The sequence below is a fragment of the Lutra lutra genome, chromosome X, assembly GCF_902655055.1.
Source record: "Lutra lutra chromosome X, mLutLut1.2, whole genome shotgun sequence".
Lineage (NCBI taxonomy): Eukaryota > Metazoa > Chordata > Mammalia > Carnivora > Mustelidae > Lutra > Lutra lutra.
The window spans coordinates 91,236,468-91,257,702 of NC_062296.1; the positions used below are offsets into that span (position 1 = coordinate 91,236,468).

A 21,235-nucleotide genomic window follows, 5' to 3' on the forward strand; every position below is an offset into this window, starting at 1 on the left:
ACTGTGTCAGTACAGCCGCCTGTCCACTCCAGGGCTTATTCTAGAAATTAGTGTGGAGGGGTCAGTCTCTGAAGGGCTGAGGTTTGTGCTTTCAGGCTCCTCTGAGAAAAGGGTATGGAATAGGCAGAGGAAGAGAGGTGCCTGCTCCATTTGCTTTGGGATAGGAAAGCGAAACGGAGTATTGAAAAGAGCACATTGGCGTCCTGAAATGTGTAAGCCATGTCTTCCTCTATAAACTGGACTGGAGGAGGAGGAAGCTGTCTGCCTTGGGAAATGTCCAGGATGCACAGTGTGGCCTGGATGTAGGGAAGGACCCTCCAGGCAAGTGCTGGGTCCTCGAAGAAACAGCTTCAAGAAATAAATCTATTTCCAGCCTGTTTCCCATGTTGATTCCTTGGCTGTGTGCTGGGGGTTTTTTCTTAACTTGGCAACGCTCATTTCTTAATAATGTCAAGAGCTACCGAGTGAACTGCTGCAGTTCTGCATCGTTGCTGGATAGCAAGGGCTTATTAAACACCTACCAAATGGTCCGCACAATGGCAAATATGAAAGACTTGGATCACGTTTTGCCACCCTCAAAAAGCCTATATTCTAGGATTCTATGGAGAGATGGGAAATATCCAAGAGCAGCACATCTGGAACGTTTCATGTCATGTTCTCATTTGTTTTTACATCAAACTGGGTTGTTTTGCCTACTTCAAAATACTAAGGTACACTTTGAGTGATTTTATTACTTTTTAAGATTTTATTTATGATTTGACACAGAGAGAAAGAGCACAAGGAGGGAGAGGGGCAGAGGCAGAGGGAGAAGCAGGCCCCCTGCTAAGCAGGGAGCCTGATGCGGGGCTCCATCCCAGGACCCTAAGATCATGACCTGAGCCAAAGGCAGATGCTTAACCAACTGAACCACCCAGGTATCCCTCTGAGTGATTTTAAATTACCTATGAACATAATCATCTTTTTTGACTAGTCAACAGGAAAATAAGACTATTCTTTTATAGCTGAGAAGATAATTTTATAACACTTTAAGGAAGGTTTTGAGAATTATTTCAAATTGTTCAGATCAAGTCCTTAATTCTAGGTCTGACATTCAAGGTCTGACATTTCAGTGCCATGATTTTCCATCTCCAAACATTTGTTTTTTCTCTGTCCTCCCATTAGAACGTCAAGTGCCTTCTTCCTGACCAAAATCAATCTTTCCTCAAACGCCTGATTCACAGCTTACCTCCTATGATGCCTTCCACTTTCTCCAAGAGAATTAATCTCACCACCTCAGTACTCGGGAAGGACACAGTACCTCTATAAAGCAGTTATCACATTCTGCCATACATTATAGGTACTTGGGTATAATTTTGCTAGGCTCACTTACTGTTCTAGTAGGCTTCTTGTAGATGCTTTCGCATTTTCTACGTAGATGATCATGTGATCTACAAATGAAATCCATTCTGTTTCTTCCTCTTCCTGTCCTTCTCTCCCCACTTCTCCCCCTTGCCTTAATGTACTGGTTAGGACCCCCAGTACAATGCTGAATAGAAGTGGTGAGCAGGGAGATCTTTGCCCTGGTCCTGATCTTATGGGGAAATCATTCTTAAATAGTGGCAAGAGCTGATAAACTGAACTTTATCAAAATTTTTGAAGTGTGGTATTCAACAGGGTGGGTGCAGAGAAAATATTGTTTGTGTTTCTGCACAGGTGGGGATTTCTGAATAAATTTTGCTGAAAACTTGGGATTCAGAGCCAAGAGCAAGCCTTGGGAAAGTCATGTAGAACAGGATAGATACTGAGAGAACTCTAGAGAGATTCTCCTAACTCTGGAGGTATGTGTTAACATTTCAAGGGAAAAGGAGGCTCAGGGCCTTGGAAAACCAGTCATTCAGGCTTAAGTAGTCATTAAAAAGATACATTCTAAAAGGTTAGAGTGAGGGGCACCTGGGTGGCTCAGTGGGTTAAAGCCTCTGCCTTGAGCTCAGGTCATGATCCCAGGGTCCTGGGATTGAGCAGCAGGTAGCCTGCTTCCCCCCCACCCCTCTGCCTGCCTCTCTGCCTATTTGTGATCTCTGTCAAATTAAAAGAAAAAAAAAAAAAGGTTAGAGTGAGAACCCAAGATCTTTTCACCCCATCCCCAAGAAGCAAAATTTTTATTCCCGCTTTTTAAGAGAACAGGGGAAGACAATTGCCTCTTTCTCTTATACATGAGCAGGGAACATGCATTCTTCTTCATCCCTCACCTATGGATCACCTGGTCCCTCAAAGGAGAGATTTTTTTTCTATCTGACTTTCATTGTGAGACCCCAGGTGGTAAGGGTGGGGGCAAATGGGCCAATGCAATGATTATTAGTTTTTTAATATATTTTTTAATTTTTTTATCAACATATAATGTATTATTAGCCCCAGGGGTACAGGTGTGTGAATCGCCAGGTTTACACACTTCACAGCACTCACCATAGCACACACCCTCCCCAGTGTCCGTCACCCCACCCCCCTCTCCCTACCCACTGCAATGATTATTATGTAAATAACACTACTGATAGTCTGTCTCTGAGTCAGAAACCTCATGGACACAATCATGATAAAATTAATGAGATGAGTATTAAAAACCGAACAAAAAGACTCTATGCTTTGCTTTCTGTCTCTCCTGCTGCAGGAGGCTGTAAAGAATAGGTCTTAATTTTCTGAAAATTGATAAATGCCATTAGGTCAAAGGCAGCTTCTGTGCTCAGTTACCTGTCGGGTTTCTCCTTCATTTTTTTTTTTTCTTTTTTTCCCCCTGTGATTAAATATACATACCATTAAATTTGCCATTTTAACCATTTTTAAATGTACAGTTCAGTGACATTAAGTACACTCACATGCCATGTAACCATCACCTCTATCCATTTCTGGAATTTTTCATCATCCCCAAAAGAAACTCTATACCCCTGAGGTAGTAATTCCCCATAACCCCTTCCCACAGTCCCTGGTAAAATCTATTCTACTTTCTGTCTCCATGAATTTGCCTACTCTAGATACCTCATGTAAGTGAAATCACACAGGATTTGTTCTTTAGTGTTTGGCTTACTTTACTTAACATAATGCTTTCAAAGTTTATCCGTGTTGTTACATGTATGAGAATTTCATCCCTATTTATAGATGAGTTAATATTCCATGGTAATGGATAGACCACATTTTTATCCATTCATCTGCTGATGGACACTTGGGTTGTTTCCACCTTTTGCCTAGAGTGGCAAATGTTGCTATGAATATTGGTGTACAAGTATGTTTGAGTTCCTGCTTTCGATTCTCTTGAAAATACACCTAAGAGTGAAATTGCTGGATCATATGGTATTTCTATGTTTAACTTTTTGAGAAACTGCCAAATTGTTTTCCACAGCAGCTACACCATTTTTCATGCCCACTGCAACGCATAAGGGTTTCGATTCGCCACATCCTCGCCAACGCGTGTTATTTTACATTTTTCTTCACTTTTGTGCTTTTGTCAGCTCTTCGGTAATTTTAAGCTTTATAAAAAATATTTTATCCAGGGAATTGGTCTGAATGACTGACCCTGCCACTCTCAGAAACAGGAGACCTCATTTTACTTCTTCTACATACTTCTGTGACAGTACCACACAGATTTGGTAATAAACCTCAAAGTAACATCATTGGCTCTATTAAATAACAAAAATTCAACAGAGTAAAACCTAGAGACTTAATTGGCTATATTGAATGATTCATGAATTGGGCCTCATCCCATCCAGCAAGTATAAAGGAACCCAAGTTGCTGTGCAAAATGGAAGGCTTTTATAGACAGAAGGCAGCAGAGATAAAGAAAGAGCAGATTACATCATCTCCCTTTGGGGGAGAGAAGAGCGTCTATGTGGCAGATTACCTCACTGGTGCTAACCAGAAAATTCCAGACTGACCCATTAAGACTACATTTCTAGGGAAGTCTGAAACTGCGATTAGGTTAGGGATTAAGCCCTGCTTTGGTGAGGTGGGCCGGATATAAGTGACTCCATTTGGGGTCTATGGTTTTCTTTTTAACAGCTCTATAGCATCAGAGAAAACTTTTACTACTGAGAGAAAAGTTATAACAAATACATCTTTAATTTTAAATTAAGATGTATATTATTTTAAATTCCTAGGTGCATTTTTGGTATTTCTCCATATACAGATTTCTGCCCTTCTCACGTGGTTAACACACTGTTAATGCAGAATGAACTCTAAAGATATATCAGCCATAGAATGAATGATTTAAAGTTGAAACCACCCTTTGGAGACTGGCCTGCTTAGTGTTTCATAAAAAATGTTTTTGTCTAGTAACAATAAAAGGTGACTTTAATGAATATTGAGGACATGTTAATGCTACTCTTCTGTTATCTATATGCATTCATTTATTTTTGTATTTCCTTTTATTTTCTCCATAAAAGAGTTAGGAAATTTCACATAGCTTGCTGAGGATAAAAACCAATCTTTTTCAACTTTGAACTTATAGTTAGAAATAATAAACATAGGATGAGATTCTACCTTCCCTGCAGAAAGAAAAGAAAATGTCATTAAAAATATAAATTGATTACAATCTTCTGAAATTGAATGGGGAATGTTCATCCTAAACTCCCTCTGTCAATCTAAATGCTCCAGTAATATTGTTCGAGGTTCAGATAAGTTGGCTATTAGCTAAATTAGCTTTGAACATACAAGTGGCACTCAAAAACCTGGCTAGCCATGAAAGATTTAAGTTGAATGGTCCCTGCAATGAGAAATGAGGAAAGGGTTAGAGAAGCTCATTACTTAAAATTCACACAGCAATTCATATTTTCTATGCTTCTATAATCAGATGCAAGTCATTGCTCTAAAAGGCCCTGTGCAGTTTTTAGTGGGCAGCATTTTCCATAAAGCTCACAAAAGAGAATTCCCTATTTCCGCCAATCTTCCTTCCCTACCCATTTATTCAGTGTTCACTGAGTACCCAGAGTGAGCCAGGTACTGTGCTAAGCAGCGGGGCTAGAGAAATGAATTAATGTCTGGGCAAGTTCACTGACTTCGGCATCTCTTTCCCCACAATGTTTGAGATGGCTGGTTGCAGTTTTGTTGTACCCGGATTTTGCCTCCTTGCTCAAGTTCTTTGATCGTTCCTCATCCACCACTTTACACCCATCTCCTATTTGGTACTGGACATGTCTTTATCTCTAAAGCATTGCTATTCACTCCCTCTACATTCTACATCTTCTAAGCCAATCCCAATCACCCTCTTTTCCTCAGCTCTGGAACGGGTCTAGCTGCCCAATGAGAGTTGGGATTAAGGATGACAGGTAAAATACAGGACCCCCACCATATCTGAATTTCAAATAAATAATGACTTTTTTAGTATAAGTATATCCCATGTAATATTTGAGATAGGATAAACTTATACTAAACAATTATTTGATATTATCTGAAGTTCAGATATAACTAGGAGTCCTAAATTTTTACTTGCTAAATCTGCTAAGCCTCGTCGGGGTAAATAAGATATATTCCTCAAGGATCTGACCACTGTGATTTAATGCATATGCTACTAGATGAATTACAGTAGGACTGGCTTGGGGCTAGTCTTAGGTTGAGCTCCCCCAGAAGCAGACCCTCAGAGAAGGATGAGTGCAAGTGGCTAATTTGGGAGGTGACATAACAGAGGGAAGAGAAGGAAGTCAATGTGGTGTGCACTAACCAACAAGTTACTGCTGTGGGTAAGGGAGAACCCACTTCAGAGCTGCCTCCCCTAAGGAAAAAACGCTGCAATATCTTTCTTCAGCTCACATTTGGCCTCAGTGGAGGACCACTGCTGGGGATCTGAATTCCCCTGCATTTCCAGCCAAGCATGTCTCAGCAGCCAGATGAAAGCCTCTGGCAGAGTGATAGTGAAAGCCTGCAGAAACGAGGAGTGCCAAGGGGATACGAACAGGCACTGCCGTGACAGCATCTGCTACAGTGATATCTCTGGATCATGAGCCCTGCATAAACTGAGTTAATTTGGGAATCAAGTTTAAGTCCAAAAATCATGGGAAGTAAGAACTGGGAAAGACCTCAAAGATAATCTAGTCCAACTCCCTTGTTATGGCTCAGGGAGTTACTTACCCAAAGGCAAAGAGTTACCTATCGACAGGTCCAAGATGCTATTTCTATTATTATTAGGTCATCGGACACTGACGGATGATGTGCAAAGAATGTTGACGTTTCATGGACACCGGTGTGAGTACTCTACACCCAAGAGAGAAGGAGCTCTTTGAGTTTGGTTAGGAGGGGGGTGTTGGGCAAGCACCAGAGTTATCTGGTAATTATGTAGACCCAGAAGGGACGCTCTCGCTGTGAGCTGAAAATCCAGCCTCCTGCTTGGGTCTGGGAGACAGAGTAGGACATAAACTAGGAAATCATACCTCTTGCATGCAGAGGTTGCCCTGGACGAGTACCATGTCATTGACCTTTCTCTGCTCCCCAACCTCAAGTCAGTGAGGTGCCCAGTGTTCCCCAGTTCACACAGCAAGATCCCATCTTAAAAAACTCACCAGGAGGAGGCCAGAGCAGGCTAGACTCACCGCTCTACTTTATCCACTCCAATATTCCCCCAGAGGGGTCCACACAAACCTTAGGGTTAGACAGAATCCTCGTTCTGATTCCCTCTCAAAGTTTTGTGTGAAAATCGAGCGGGATCATGGTGTGAAATCTCTAAATTTCTATAAATTTCTAGCATTCTATAAAAGATAACATATAACAGATATTTCAGCTCCTGGTGTAGAACTGTCACATAGTAGATGCTCAACAAATGTTTAATGAGTAAGGGATAGAATCCCTGAATTGTAATTCATTGCTTGTCCTCACATAAAAATTCAATGTATTCCATTTATTTTTGTTCAGTTTGTTAGAGACTCCTGACTCCATGATTTGGTTATATTGCTCATCTTCCGTGATCTCTGATATAGGGGGTGGCAATGGAAGTAGGAGTAGCTAAGGACAAAGATGGCAAGAAGAAATATCCAGTGCAAATTCTGTGACCTGAACCAAGGTTTTGCAGATCTAATGATCTTTGAAAGGTATCCATGAGGCTTTTATTTGCTTAAGCATTCGTAATTTAAACCCAAAACAAGAAAACCAATCGAGATAAAGTAATTGATTCTAACTTAATAGACAATTTTTTTCTTCCCAAATGAGAATTTTTCTTCTGGAACATGTAAGCAACTACTAATTTTCTTATCTGGCCCATAAACGGTTTCACAGTAAGTCAAAGAAATTCAGCTGAGATTTTAATGTTATATTTAACATGATTTTTCACTTCTTAATTCAATATACTAGACCCACACCTAAAGCATTATAGATAATAAGCAAACCCACCTTTCAGAGTTTCTTTACAAACTCTTGACTTTCGCTTTAGCAAAGCCTTTGGTAAAAGCAGTGGGAAGGAAGTCAGCAGCACAGTAAGTCTGCTGCTCCAAGCACTTAAACACCAAACCAGAGAAATTAACTCAACCTGGAACGCTCCATACGTCTTTAAGACATATGTGGTAAAATATTTATGTCCATTTAATGAAAACATAGCTTCTTGAAATCTAAGAAAATATTTTCTAAGAAATATTCTAAATATTCTAAAATATTTTCTAAGAAAATAGTGAGGGTAACCTTAAGTCCATATCACTTTGAGTTTCCAAACATAGTCTCTTGGATTCCAGGAAATACAGATGTGAGATCTGAGAAGGACTTCAGACACCACTGAGTCCATTTAACTCATTTTACGAATGACAAAATCAATGCCCTGAGAAGTTAAGTGACATTCTCCAGCCCAGGGGTCAGCAAAATTTTCCTGTAAATATCCAAGTAGTAAATATTTTAGGCTTTGTGGGCTATATGGTCTCTATCACACCCACTCAACTCTGCTGCTGGCATGTGAAAGCAATACTTCAACAAACGAGCATGTCTGTGTTTCAATGAAACTTTGTTTATAAAGACTGGTGGTGGCCCGGACTGTCAGACCCTGATCCACGGTGCACAATTAAATAATGTCAGAGCCAGCCCAGACCTAAATGCCATGACTGACTATGTTTATTTATTTATTCATCAAACTAATACCTATTAAGAGTCTACTGAGTACCACACATAAGGCAGGGTGGTGGTGCATTTAGGTACAGTCGATTAACTCCAAATTCAGAGGGTAATACTTTGTCTACAGGAATAAAATTTAGCAGTCTCTACTAACCGTGTCTCAAGAAAACATCTCCAATTGGAGATCAAATTTCTGATCATGGAAATTACCCATGGACATAAAACTTTGATGTCCTTTAGAGCTAACAGCATAATTCATCGGGAGTTGTAAGTCTCTGTTCTCAAATGCGTAAGTAGAATAATCATTTTATTACCAAAAAATAAACCATCAGGACTTCCAGGACCAGCATCCCTACCCAACCCCTGTCCATGAGCATTTCTTCCAGGGAGTTCTCACCGCATTTGACTTATCCTACAACCACCCACCCTTATTATACAGTGTCTCTGCCAACTGATACCATGGGAAGGAACTGGTTTCAGAGAAAAATGAGGAAACTAGATCCAAAGGCACTGGCTCAAGTGAGGCAGAGGGACAGGAGAAATGTTAAGTCATTTGTTGAATCTCTCCAGAAATATTTACCAGCCCCCCGCAAAACATCCTGGGAATATTGGGGTATACTGTGGAGACAAAATCTCATTTTAGAGGCTCATCTAGACTGCTTAGAGTATGAGAGTGGGATTAAACAGATAGTGATAACTTTTATGAAAACAAATAAATAAAGGAGAATAATGGAATCGAGAGTAACTGAGGGCTGTGGAAAGAGGAGGGGGCTATATGAAATACAATAATCAGGAAGGTCCTCTTCAGGAAGGTATCTTTTGAGCCAAATGCAGCATGATGGCAAAATCTAGACTCAAAGGGATCATATGGGATAGTGAGAAGCACCGATTTAAATGGCCTGAGCAGGAACTTGTTTGGGGTGTTCAATGTGGTCAGGCTAGAGCAGGTACAGTGGTGTGACAGGAGGTCAAAACAGAAGGCAGGGGTGGCCGTGACTAGAGAATGTGTCTACAGAGCAGGGCCCACGCCCCACAGGGCATGACCCAAAACAATCCACCCGGCTGCAAGATAACAGTATCAGCACTTTAATTTAAACGTGTTTTTTGTCTAAAATAGTAAGAAAGAAATTAAGCTTTGCTAACAAATCATATGAAGATCGTCAGTGGTACTCTCTCTCAGTTGGGATATCTGAAGGTAATGAGCCAAGTATGTTACTGGAAATCTCCTGAGGGAAAATAGTTACCAAAGGGTTTGTCAGGCACCTGGAATACTTTTGTTCTGTTGCAGTTGATACTGGCTAAGTGAATTTGCAGACTATATTCTCCACTTGGAACTAAAAGAACACTCACACAACTCATGAATGGCTTAAAAAGCTCTGTGTAAAGGAATCAAGGTCTGACACTAATGGAAATAATGCAAGCACAAGAGAAAAACAAGAAAATGGAGTTTACGTTTCTCCTTCTTCTATTATAACCTCTTGAACAATGACAAGTCCTGGACAAAAACAATAATGATGCAATTCAGTATTTTCAAAAGCATCTGACTACCACATTTCACATCATAATTTTATATTTAGGTATGTATATATAGATGTGTAAGTATATACAGATACAGAGATAGGGGTATATAACCAAAAGAAGAGTTTCTTAAAACAATACTTATTTGTATTGTATCTAACATTTTGTCTTTTATTCTATTAAAAAGTAGTATTAGCTATTATTAATAGTATAATCCACCAATAGGTTATGCTATTAATATTATAATCTACCAATAGGTTATGATATGCAGTACTTGAAAAATACTGATACAATCAGATCCAAGGAGAAATCAGCCACACAACATTGAAATTAAGAAGGCTCCCTAGGTACGGTACTGTTAGCCAGCAATCTCAGCACAAAAGTATATTTCTATTTTAGAAATTGGCTAATGGTAGCACAAAGTCATCAAAATTTGCAAAATATTTTAAAACTAAACATCCAGGGGTACCTCTGCCTTCGCTCAGGTCATGATCTCAGGGTCCCGGGATCGAGCCCCTCATCAGGCTCTCTGCTTGGCAAGGAGCCTGCTTCCCCTTCTCTCTCTGCCTGCCTCTCTGCCTACTTGTGATAAATAAATAAATAAAATAAATAAAATAAAAATAAACATCCAGACTATAGAAACAAACCATTACCATATTTTTCAATAATATTATGAACCTCATGGTTTTATGAGGAAGCAGCCCAAGTGTCCCTTGACTGATGAATGGATAAAGAATATGTTGGGTGTGTGTGAGTGTGTGTGTGTATAATGGAATATTATTCAGTCATAATAAAAGAATGAAATCTTGCCATTTACAATGATATGAATAGTACTAGAGAGTGTTATGCTAAGTGAAATAAGTCAGTCAGAGAAAGACAAATATCATATGACTTCACTCATATGTGGAATTAAAGAAACAAAACAAAATGAGCCAAGACATAAGAGGGAGGGGGAGAGCAAGAGAGGGAGGGAGGGAGAGAGAGAGAGAGAGTGAGAAACCAAGAAACAGACTCTTAACTACAGAGAACAAACTGATGGTTATCAGAGTGGAGGGGGTGGGGGGAATGGGTAAAACAGGTGATGGCAATTAAGGAGTGCACTCGTCATGATGAGCACCTGGTGATGTATGGAAGTGCTGGATCACTGTATTTTATACTTGAAGCTAATATAATGTTGTATGTTAAGAATACTGGAATTAAAACTTCTACAGAAACCACGAGACATATTCAGTCCATTACTTTGCAAAATCTTACTAAACCTGATGTATGTTAAAAGTCTCAGGTCTCACTGAGAGGCACCTGGGTGGCTCAGTCAGTTCAGCATCCGACCCTCGGTTTTGACTCAGGTCATGATCTCTGTGCTCAGTGGGGAGTCTGCCTGAAGAGTCTCTCTCTGCCTCTGCCCCCTCCCCCTGCTCATCAACTCTCTCAAATAAAGAAATCCTTAAAAAAAATAAATAAAACTCTCATTGACAATCTCTTAATATATTAATTTAGTAGTACACTTATCCTCCCTTATCCAAGGGAAATGCATTGCAAGATCCCCAGTGGATGCCTAAAACTACAGGTAGTAACGAACCATATGTATGCTATGTTTTGTCCTAAACATACGTACCTACGATAGAGTTTATAAATTAGGCACAGTAAGAGATAAACAATAATAACTAATAATAAAATAGAACAATTATAACAATATACTATAATAAAGGCTATGTGAATGTGGTCTATCTCCTCAAAATATCATATCGTGGTGTCCTCACCTTTTTTGTGATGACGAGATGACACAATGCCTGCGTGTTGAGATGATGTAAGACTAGTGATATGGGCACTGTGATGGAGCACTGAGCTCCTACTGATCTTCTGATGAAATGTCAGAAGAAGGATCATCTACTTCTGGACAGCAGTTGACCAAGGGTAACTGAAACCGTGGAAAGCAAAACCACGGGTATGAGGGGACTGCTGTGTATGATCTAGAAATACATACACACACACACACGTATTTATGGCCAGTCTCAGCATTTTTTGCTGAGATGATGTGTGAGCAAATACGTTCGGAGATCATCACTACAGCTCACAGAATTTGTCTACCCTGGGCCTTCAGTAGCTGTCTGTGGATTTCTAAGACCCCAGAACTGAGAACTGTGCTTTTACACTGTATTTCCCCTGCTATTGCTTAAACTCAATGTTTGCAGTCCTTTATTACCTGAACTACTTACCTGGAAACTACTACTTGGTGAAGTCCTTCTCCCAAAAGCAAGTAGCTGATGGACATAAGATATCATAAGACCAGGCCACATAGTAGTTCTTCCTATGGCAAAGTCTTGTACAAATCAGAGCATTTTGATTCAGCTTACTCTACAATCTGGATATCCTTTCAGGAGAATCAAATGTGTGAAAGGAGCTGGTGTATTCCCATCAGGACTCATTTTACCACTTATATAATCTGCCTTGGTTAAGAGAATTACCTCTAGAGATAACAAAGTTGGACTAGTCATATTAGATACCTGAACCTCAGCCAATGTCTTAGCCTCTCTATGCCTCCATTTCCATACTCATAAAACACTGAAAATACTTACCTAATGAATCTTATGATAAGGATTCAGTGGAAAACCTATGGAGCGCACCTTAGTACAATGTCCAGCACAGAATGTGTACTCCCTAGGCTGTGGCTATCACTGTTGGCTGTTGTTGGAGTTGTCCTTCCTGTAGAGACTGAGTTCTGTGTAGCCCATCTTCATATGTCCTACACAACTCACAGAGATGTGCTTTAAAAAAATCAAGTCACCTATTTCCACATTCACAAATAAGAAAACAATACCATTCTAATTGTATTTGCAAGAAAACTAAACCAATTTTTGAACCAGATCTGCACTGCTGTCTTGGCCACTTTGTTTTCATAGCCACTAGATCAATTTTTGAAATGATGATGCTCACCTGTGTTTTTCAAAAATGAAGATGAAATGGAAGAGCGGGGTTTTGAATCTTGCATTTTATATTCCATTCTCTGGGTAAAGTTGGGTGATTAAGCCACTTATTTTTTTCTCTTGGTCTCTTTTCCATCCACCTAGAAGATAAATGATATCTGGTTTTGACTTCCTTCTTTGTACAAAATGTGTTATACATTTTTAAAGAACAGTATAATCCACTCAGTTTTACTCACTGCGAGAATTCGTCTCCTGAAAACGTCACAAATAGCTGTTCTTCCAACTTTTCTATCTCTACCACCTTCAATTTAAACTACTCGTTAACAATGAATTATAAAGCCTCGTTCACATTTTTCTGCATAGGAACAAACATTTACTAGAGAAAAATCCATTTTACTGCCCAGGGAAACACTCACATTTTACTATAAACAGAAATTAAGAATCCCAATAAAATCAAAGCATGGGATGGTCAATGGAAAATATCCATTAAATTCTTCAATTCTGGAATGTATCTTTGTTTTTAGGGAATCAGCAGATGACAGGAAGTCTTCAGGGATAAATGAGGCATCAACTCTCTAGAATATTCCCAGAGTGACAAAAGAATGACAGGATGGTTTTGCATATAAAGACAACAGGCTTCGTTGATTTTGCATTTGTTAAATAACCCCTGGGTCACTCAGAAAGAAGTACATGCTTTCCCTAAAGGATACCAAAAGCTCCTAATTGTTCAGTTATGCATGCAAATCAAAACCACTGGCCACTTTCCCCTTCCCTTCTAAGAACCCTGTTCACAGTCTTGCTGATTCCTGTGGGCTCTCACATCCCCTAGCTGGCTTCCTCTGTCCTCCCCCTCTGCTGTGTTTGACCACCCAGTTAGTGCTGCCAATCCAGTGCCCTTCAAGGGCCTTCAGTCCTCAACCAAGCTCCTCTCTTCTTCCTCCCTCATTCCTTGACTTTTGTTAACTTTCTGAGCAGTCTTTGTTTATTTATGGCACATATTCCCAGTAGAAGTTATTTTCACAGACTCATGCGATGTGTGCCACTTGCCAAGGCCACAGGATGTGTGGGAATCCAGTTTTCCCTCCCTCTGCCTCTGCCTGGCAGCCTATTGTCTCCCCCTGTTAGCACCTGCAGGAAAGTCACAGCCCAAAGTTGTGACAGTACCAGGAGATCCAAGGCAACCAAGGGCAAGGTCCTAAACATAGAATTATTTCAATGCAAGACCAAGCTGAACCCAAAGCTGAGTAATAGGTGAACAAGGAGAATGTCTTTATTAATGCTAAACTGACTCAAAATAATTTCTGGCTGTCATAAGAGTTCTCTCACAAATTACACAAAGAAGGGGCACTCTAAATTAAGACATTGTATGGCCATGCCATAATTCCTATTAAAATGTATAAAAGAATACTGAGGGAAGAAAATAATGGAGAAAAGAATTTCTAAGCTGTCTTTGTCAAACACTTAACACAACAGTTCTAAGTCAGAAGCACTGAACTAGAGGCAAAAATGAGTGTTATCATGCAATAACATAGTTTATGACTGAACTATGAAATAATGTTTCATCATTTGTGTAATAAGTCAAAAATATTAAGTGACTCCCCACTACCAATACCCAGGGGAACCTACGGAGGTCCGATAGACCTCTATAATCACCACTAGTTTCACCAAAGTCTCTTCAAATATCCACGTGATCTAAATAAAAGCAGTGTGCCAGCCATACAAACACATCTCCCGAGTCATATACCTCCAACCAGTTTGCTACACTAAACACCTCTTTGGTCCTGGTGCTTTATCTAAGAAGCAGAAGTCAAGACAAGATTAAATATATGAGTATTTTGTTAATAGAAACAGCTATGCAAAAAAGAACTAACAGGGGTCCTGGGTGGCTCAGTCGGTTAGACGTCTGCCTTCATTCAGCTCAGGTCATGATCCCGAAATCCTGGGATCAAGCCCCATGTTGGGCTCCCTGCTCAGTAGGGAGTCTGCTTCTCCCTCTCTCTCTGCCTGCCACTCGCCCTGGTTATGCTCTCTCTCTCTCTCAAATAAATCTTCAAAAAAAAAAAAAGAGAGAGAGAGAAATAACAGATGGGGTGAGGCAAGGTTAAGAGAACTGACAGACCCCCATTTACTTGAAGCATCCTAGACCCCTTAATATCTAAGGAAGGTTCAGCAAAGCTGTCTGGAGTTCTTGAGTCAAGGTCAACCAACAAAGAGTTTGCCTCCTGAATATCCCCCCACTCAGCCATGGCTGGGGAGCAGCCTATGAGAGGCAAGAGACACAATGGAGCCCAGAGGGCAGAGGCTGGGGCTCTGGGACAATTGCTTCCCAGTGTAGGAGGCCTATGAGGTGAATTCTTGGGGAAAACATGCCACTACTACATAAAAATTCAGAAGTTTTTATCTGTGCAATAAGTCTTGAGCTTGGCATCCAAATTTTCCCTGATCTCAACCTAACCCATGTATAACCTTAGTTTCTGGTACTTCCTTTTTGGACACTTTTACATTAGTCTAAGTAATCCCTTGGTCCCCACAGGAGCCCCACAGGTAACTAAAATGCTTTCCCTTATACCATTCCGTCCCTCTAATACTTTCTTCACCTCTAAGCCTCTTTTCAAGCTCCTACCTACTCTGCTGTAAGGTCATTCTGAAATGTCAATCCAACATCAAGACCAAATTCAAACCTTTCACCCACCTGCATCTGCTCAACCCCTACCCTTGCAGAAAGGCTCCTTCTTGCCTTAGAGCACGCAGAGAACTCTGGATACTCTTGTGCTTAGAGTATTAAGCACTTCCTACTTATTTTAGTTCTTACAAGTTCTATCTTCATAGCCAACCCCATGAAGAAAGGTAGACATTTCAAGTGTGTATTCCTGTACAATTGTACAAACAGTGCATTGAAAAAAAAAAAAAAAAACAAATGAACTAATGAAAGAGAGATTCTGGCCCTGTGCATATCTATTGACCCAGGACAAAAAATAAAGCTAAAAGAATTTTTTTTCTTATTTTCTTATTTTCATGTTTGTGTCGTTTAAAAAAGATTTGTAAGATAAATAGGAGGGGCACCTGGGTGGCTCAGTCGGTTAAGTGTCTGCCTTTGGCTCAGGTCATGGTCCCAGGGTCCTGGGATCAAGCCTGCATCAGGCTCCCTGCTCAGTGGAGAGCCTGCTTCTCCCTCTCCCTCTGCCTATAGCTTCTCCTGTTTATGCTTTCTCTCTCTCTCTCTCTCTGTCAAATAAATTAATAAAATCTTTTTAAAAAAGATAAACAGAAACTATCAAACCCAAACGAATATTGATTCTCAAATGCAATGCAAAACCCCCATTGACCTGGGAAAGAACATCACCAGTGCTGCAGTCATAGCAAATCCACACAGTATAATTAGCTGACATAGGAAACTGACCCAATAAATGAATATTCTTCAAGAGATTTAAATATAAAATCCTATTAAATTAAACAAGGAGGCCATTACATTGAGAAGGCTCTAATGCTGTGGAGACCTACAAAAGCAGAGCAAAATCAAAGCCTCTAAATGCCTCAGGGTTACAAAATCAAAATGCTAAGGACAACCAGTCACAAACAGCCAACTAGGCTTGAAGTGATGGCCAATCAATAATTGCCCTACTTTGCTTTCTTGTTTTCTCTATGAAACTCTCTCCCCCAGCTCCTGTGAGGGGAGTGCTCCTAACCATTTCCGGTTGGCAATGCCCAGTTTGAACTGGTATTTTTTTTTTAGAGTTTATTTTGTTCAAATAAACTCAAAAAAAATTTAATATGGGACGCCTGGTGGCTCAGTCAGTTACGCATCTGCCTTCAGTTCAGGTCATGAGTCTAGAGTCCTGGGATTGTGTCCTGCATTGGGGGGTTGGGGAGAGGTCCCTGCTCAGTGGGGAGCCTGCTTCTCCCTTTGCCTGCCACTCCCCATGATTATGCTCTCTCTCTCTCTCTTACTCTCCCTCTCTCTAACAAAATAAATAAATAAAATTTGTATTAAAAAAGAAAATAAAGGGGTGCCTGGGTGGCTTAGTCAGTTAAGCATCTGCCTTTGGCTCAGGTCATGATCCCACGGTCCTAGGATCAAGTCCCACATTAGGCTCCTGCTCAGCAGGGAATCTGCTTCTCCCTCTGCCTGCTGGCCCCCCTGCCTGTGCTCTCTTTCTCTCTCTCTGACAAATAAATAAAATCTTTAAAAAAAAAAAAGTGAATAAAATAAAAATAAAAAAATTTAATATGCCTCAGTCATTTAACAGTTTCAGAGCAATGAGAAACCAAACACAGGTACCTGCTGAGCCCCTTCAGCTCGCTGCTTTCTTGCTGCCTGTGGCAATAGTAGACAAGTCCTACTTGCTTCCTGGATCCTAGTTCCACAGCTTTCCGTTATGAGCTTTCAGACTTTATTTGAACATTTCGTTTTCCGGACTGGGTCCAAAACTGCTAGGAATGGACTGGGTCTGACCGAAAAACTGGACTGGGTCTGGGGTCAGACTAGATCTGACTTTAACTGAATCAGTGCCAATGTGAGGCCTCAGACGAATAAAATTTTGTTTTAAGACTGAACAAGTACGTTAATCTTACCAAAGATAATCTTCAATTACAGTGGCTTCAGTGCAAACTTTTAACCATTTTAGATAATCTTATCAATTTACAAGATGCCCTAGAGAAAGAGGGGTCTCAGCCAGACACTGACTACAAAGGGTAGAGAGAAAATTCTTTTTCTTCCTGTATAGTTTCTGGTGGTCAGGATAAGACTGGCTAGGACATGGGACACCCCGGTTCACTCTGGAGCAGGCAGAAGGCATCCTGGGAAAACTGGCAGAGGCCAGCAAAGGGTAACAACTCTTACCAAAGTCAGCCCTCCCAGACCTCTGTTGCCTGGTGGAGAGAAGGTAAATTTCACATTTTCCTTCCTTTCCAAATTCGGATCGGTGGGGGAAAAAAAAAACAACACCACATTGGTTATCCATCCTTTCTCTCCTAAGGACAGCGATAGCCTTTTTTGTCTCATTTTGCATCTTTGAGAATTTGGCTTGGCAACCATCAAACTGGGGGCCCCCAAGAGATAGCTGAACAGAAATGTGTGTTGTGCCTCCATTCATGGCTAGATAAGCCTGGGCAGAAATGTGGGTTGCATTCCATTTGTGGCGAGGGTCCTACCAACTGTTAAAACTCCTTAGTAATTCCAGGGGCGCCTGGGTGGCTCAGTGGGTTAAGCCGCTGCCTTCGGCTCAGGTCATGATCTCGGAGTCCTGGGATCGAGCCCCGCATCGGGCTCTCTGCTCAGCGGGGAGCCTGCTTCCTCCTCTCTCTCTGCCTGCCTCTCTGCCTGCTTGTGATCTCTCTGTCAAATAAAAAAAAAAAAAAAAAAAAAAAAAAAAACAAACAAACAAAAAAAAACTCCTTAGTAATTCCAGCTCTCAGGGGGAACAGTCTAAGTCTTCTTTCTATTGGTTATCTTTAGGAGTGGCTCTGGATTTGGGAAAAGTATTATCTTTTGCACCTCTTTGAGAACTCCTCTTGGTTCCGTGGCATTGTTCAATATACCAGGAATATTTACTCTTTGCCCCAGCTTAAACTTGACAAGTTACTCAAGAGGACTTTTTTTCTCCCCAAGTAGTTTCATGGCCATAAATTGGGCAGATTGACCCCTGAAACACAAAACCGGGTGGGAACTTGGGTTTTTTTTGTTATTGTTTTTTAAGAGAGGGAGATAGAGGACATATATGTAACTGGAGGAGGGGCAAAGGGAAAGAGAGAGAATCTGAAGCATTTTTAAGTAATCTTAAGTTGTGGATCCCAATATAGGGACTCCATCTCCTAACCCTGAGATCATGTCCTGAGCTAAAACCAAGAGTCAGACACTTAACTGTATGAGCCACCCAGGCACCCCAAAGATTTTTTTTTAAGATTTTATTTATTTATTTGACAGAGAGGGAGAGATCACAAGTAGGCAGAGAGGGAAGCAGGCTCCCTACTGAGTAGAGAGCCTGATGCGGGGCTCGATCCCAGGACCCTGAAATCATGACCTGAGCCGAAGGCAGACATTTAACTGACTGAGCCACCCAGGCATCCCCGAAGATTTTTTTTTTTTAAGATTTTTTATTTATTTATTCGACAGACGGAGATCACAAGTAGGCAGAGAGGCAGGCAGAGAGAGAGGGGGAAGCAGGCTCCGTGCTGAGCAGAGAGCCCGATGCGGGGCTTGATCCCAGGACCCCCGAAGATTTTTTTAAAGTAATCTCTACACCCAAAATGGGGCTTGAACTTACAACCCCAAGATTAAGAGTCAGTCCCATGCTCTACCAAATGAGTCAGCTAGGCATCTCAAAATTTATCTATATTTTTAATTGAAGTATAGTTGATATATAATATTATATTAGTTTCAGGTATACAACTTAGTGATTTGACAATTACTAACATGAAATGCTCACCACAAGAAGTATAGTTACCATCTGTCACTATACAAAATTATTACATTATTGTTGACTATATTCCCTATGACTTATTTATAACTGGAAGCTTTATAATTTGGAAGTTCCCAATCCCATTCACCTATTTTGCCTCTTCTCTTCCCTGCCCTTTGCCAACCACCAGTCTGGTTTCTATATTTATGAATCTGTTTCTATTTTTGTTTTGTTATGTTTATTTCTTTGTTTTGTTTTTTTGGATTCCACACTTAAGTGATATCGTATGATATTTTTCTTTCTCTGACATTTCACACAGCATAATACTTTCTAAGTCTATCCATGTTGTCACCGATGGCAAGGTTTTATTCTTTTTCATGGCTGAGTAATGTTCCATTGTGTGCATAAACCACATCTTCTTTATCCACCTATTTTCACAAGATCTTTATAAAAGTAATCTCTACACCTAATGTGGGGCTCAAACTTACATCCTCGAGATCTGAGTCACATGCTCTACTGACTAAGCCAGCCAGGCACTCCTATTCATCTTTTGATGGACATTTAGATTGCTTCCATATCTTGGCTATTATAACTAATGCTGCAATAAACATAGAGATGTATGTATCTTTTCAAATTAGTGTTTTCATTTTCTTTGGGTAAATACCCAGAAGTGGAATTAGTGGACCATACGGTATTTCTATTTTCGGATTTTTTTGTGGAAATTCCATACTGTTTTTCTAGACTGGCTGTACCAATTTACATTCCAGCAACACAGGATGAGGGTTCCACATCCTTGTCAACATTTGTATTTCTTGCCTTTTTGATACTAGCCATTCTGACTGATGTGAGGTGGTATCTTTTGATTTGCATTTCCCTGATGATGAGTGACGCTGAGCATCTTCTCATGTGTCTGTTGGTCTCATGGCTAAATTTTTGTTTAAGATTTATTTATTTATTTGAGAGAGAGAGAGAGAGAGAGAGAGAGCGAGCACTGTGGTGGGGAGGGGCAAAGGGAGAGGGAGAGAGAGAGAATCAACTCAGGGTTGAGCTCATGGCCCTGAGATCATGACCTGAGCCAAAATCAAGAGTCAGATGCTTAACCAACTGAGCCATTCAGGTCCCTCTAAAAATATAAGATTTCTGCCTGCATTTCTATGTATGTATGTTATAGATGTGTGATATTTTTCTACCTCCAGGTAATATCACCAAAATTAATTTGTAAAGACATCTATTTAATGAGCTTAAGACATAAAAGTATTTACATAAATCAGTATATTTTCAGAAATATAGGAACTAAACCAAATGGTTTTCAAGTTTTTGTGATCTAGAATAATCTCAGTAAATAAAAGCTAGTTTAAGTGTTGTGTTGGTTTAATTATAATGGGCATGTCTTTAGAGTTACCAGCATTAAATATAATACTTTTGTTCTACCTAGGTTTACTAAAAGTGAAATAAGCTCATGTTATCTTCGTTACAGAATATGTCAGCAAAAATGATGCTTAGCTGCTTAATGCCTTATAAAATTTTCACAAGTAATTTCAAGATAATTGTTAAGAACAAGTAAATTAAATATATGTAAGGAACATAGAGGTTTATAAATGCATTTTCAACAATAATTATGCCTAATGGTATATCTACTTAAAAACAGTTTCCAAAATCCAGGGGTTGGGAGGATAGGCAAACTAGGTGAAGGGGATTAAAAGGTATAAACTTCCAGTTATAAAATAAATCACAGGGATGAAAAGTACAGCATAGGAAATATAACCAATAATATTGTAATAACGACATATGGCAATGGAGGGTAACTACACTTGTAGTAAGCATTTTATAATGTTTTTAATTGTTCAATCACTGTTATACACCTGAAACTAATATTATTTATTTATTTGAGAGAGTGTGTATGCACACGAGAAAAAGAGAGAGAGGGAGAGAGAATGAGTGGGGCAGAGGGGCAGAGGGAGAAGGAGAAGGAGGTTCTCCACTGAGTAGGGAGCACAACACAGAACTCAATCCCAGGACCCCAAGATCATAACCTGAGTCGAAGGCAGACATTTAACTAACTGAGCCACTCAGGGGCCCCTCAAATTAATATTATATGTCAACTATACTATAAAATGAAAAAGTTAATGTAAATAACACATCTATACAGTATATTAAGAAAACTTAAAAAATAAAAAGAACTCAAGCCATTTCTACATTATGAATTGTAGCACTGAATCATGTTATGTGTTTTATGTATATATATTTCATTTGCCAAAAATCATCTGTTCTATTATTTGTGTGATGGAAAAGAAATATTTTTAAGATATGAACTAAATATAAAATTATATATATTAATAATATGTGTAT

The 21,235-nt window shown here is 39.9% G+C and overlaps 1 protein-coding gene across 1 annotated transcript in view; it reads right to left on the reverse strand.

The window, feature by feature from the left end:
- FRMPD4 (FERM and PDZ domain containing 4) overlaps positions 1-21,235 on the reverse strand; it is an 863,243-nt gene that overhangs the window by 799,684 nt on the left and 42,324 nt on the right. Inside the window, exon 4 of the mRNA XM_047716285.1 lies at positions 12,499-12,628. Within this exon, the coding sequence (XP_047572241.1) occupies positions 12,499-12,565 (67 nt within the window). The 5' untranslated portion in view covers positions 12,566-12,628. The remainder of the gene's footprint in view (positions 1-12,498; positions 12,629-21,235) is intronic.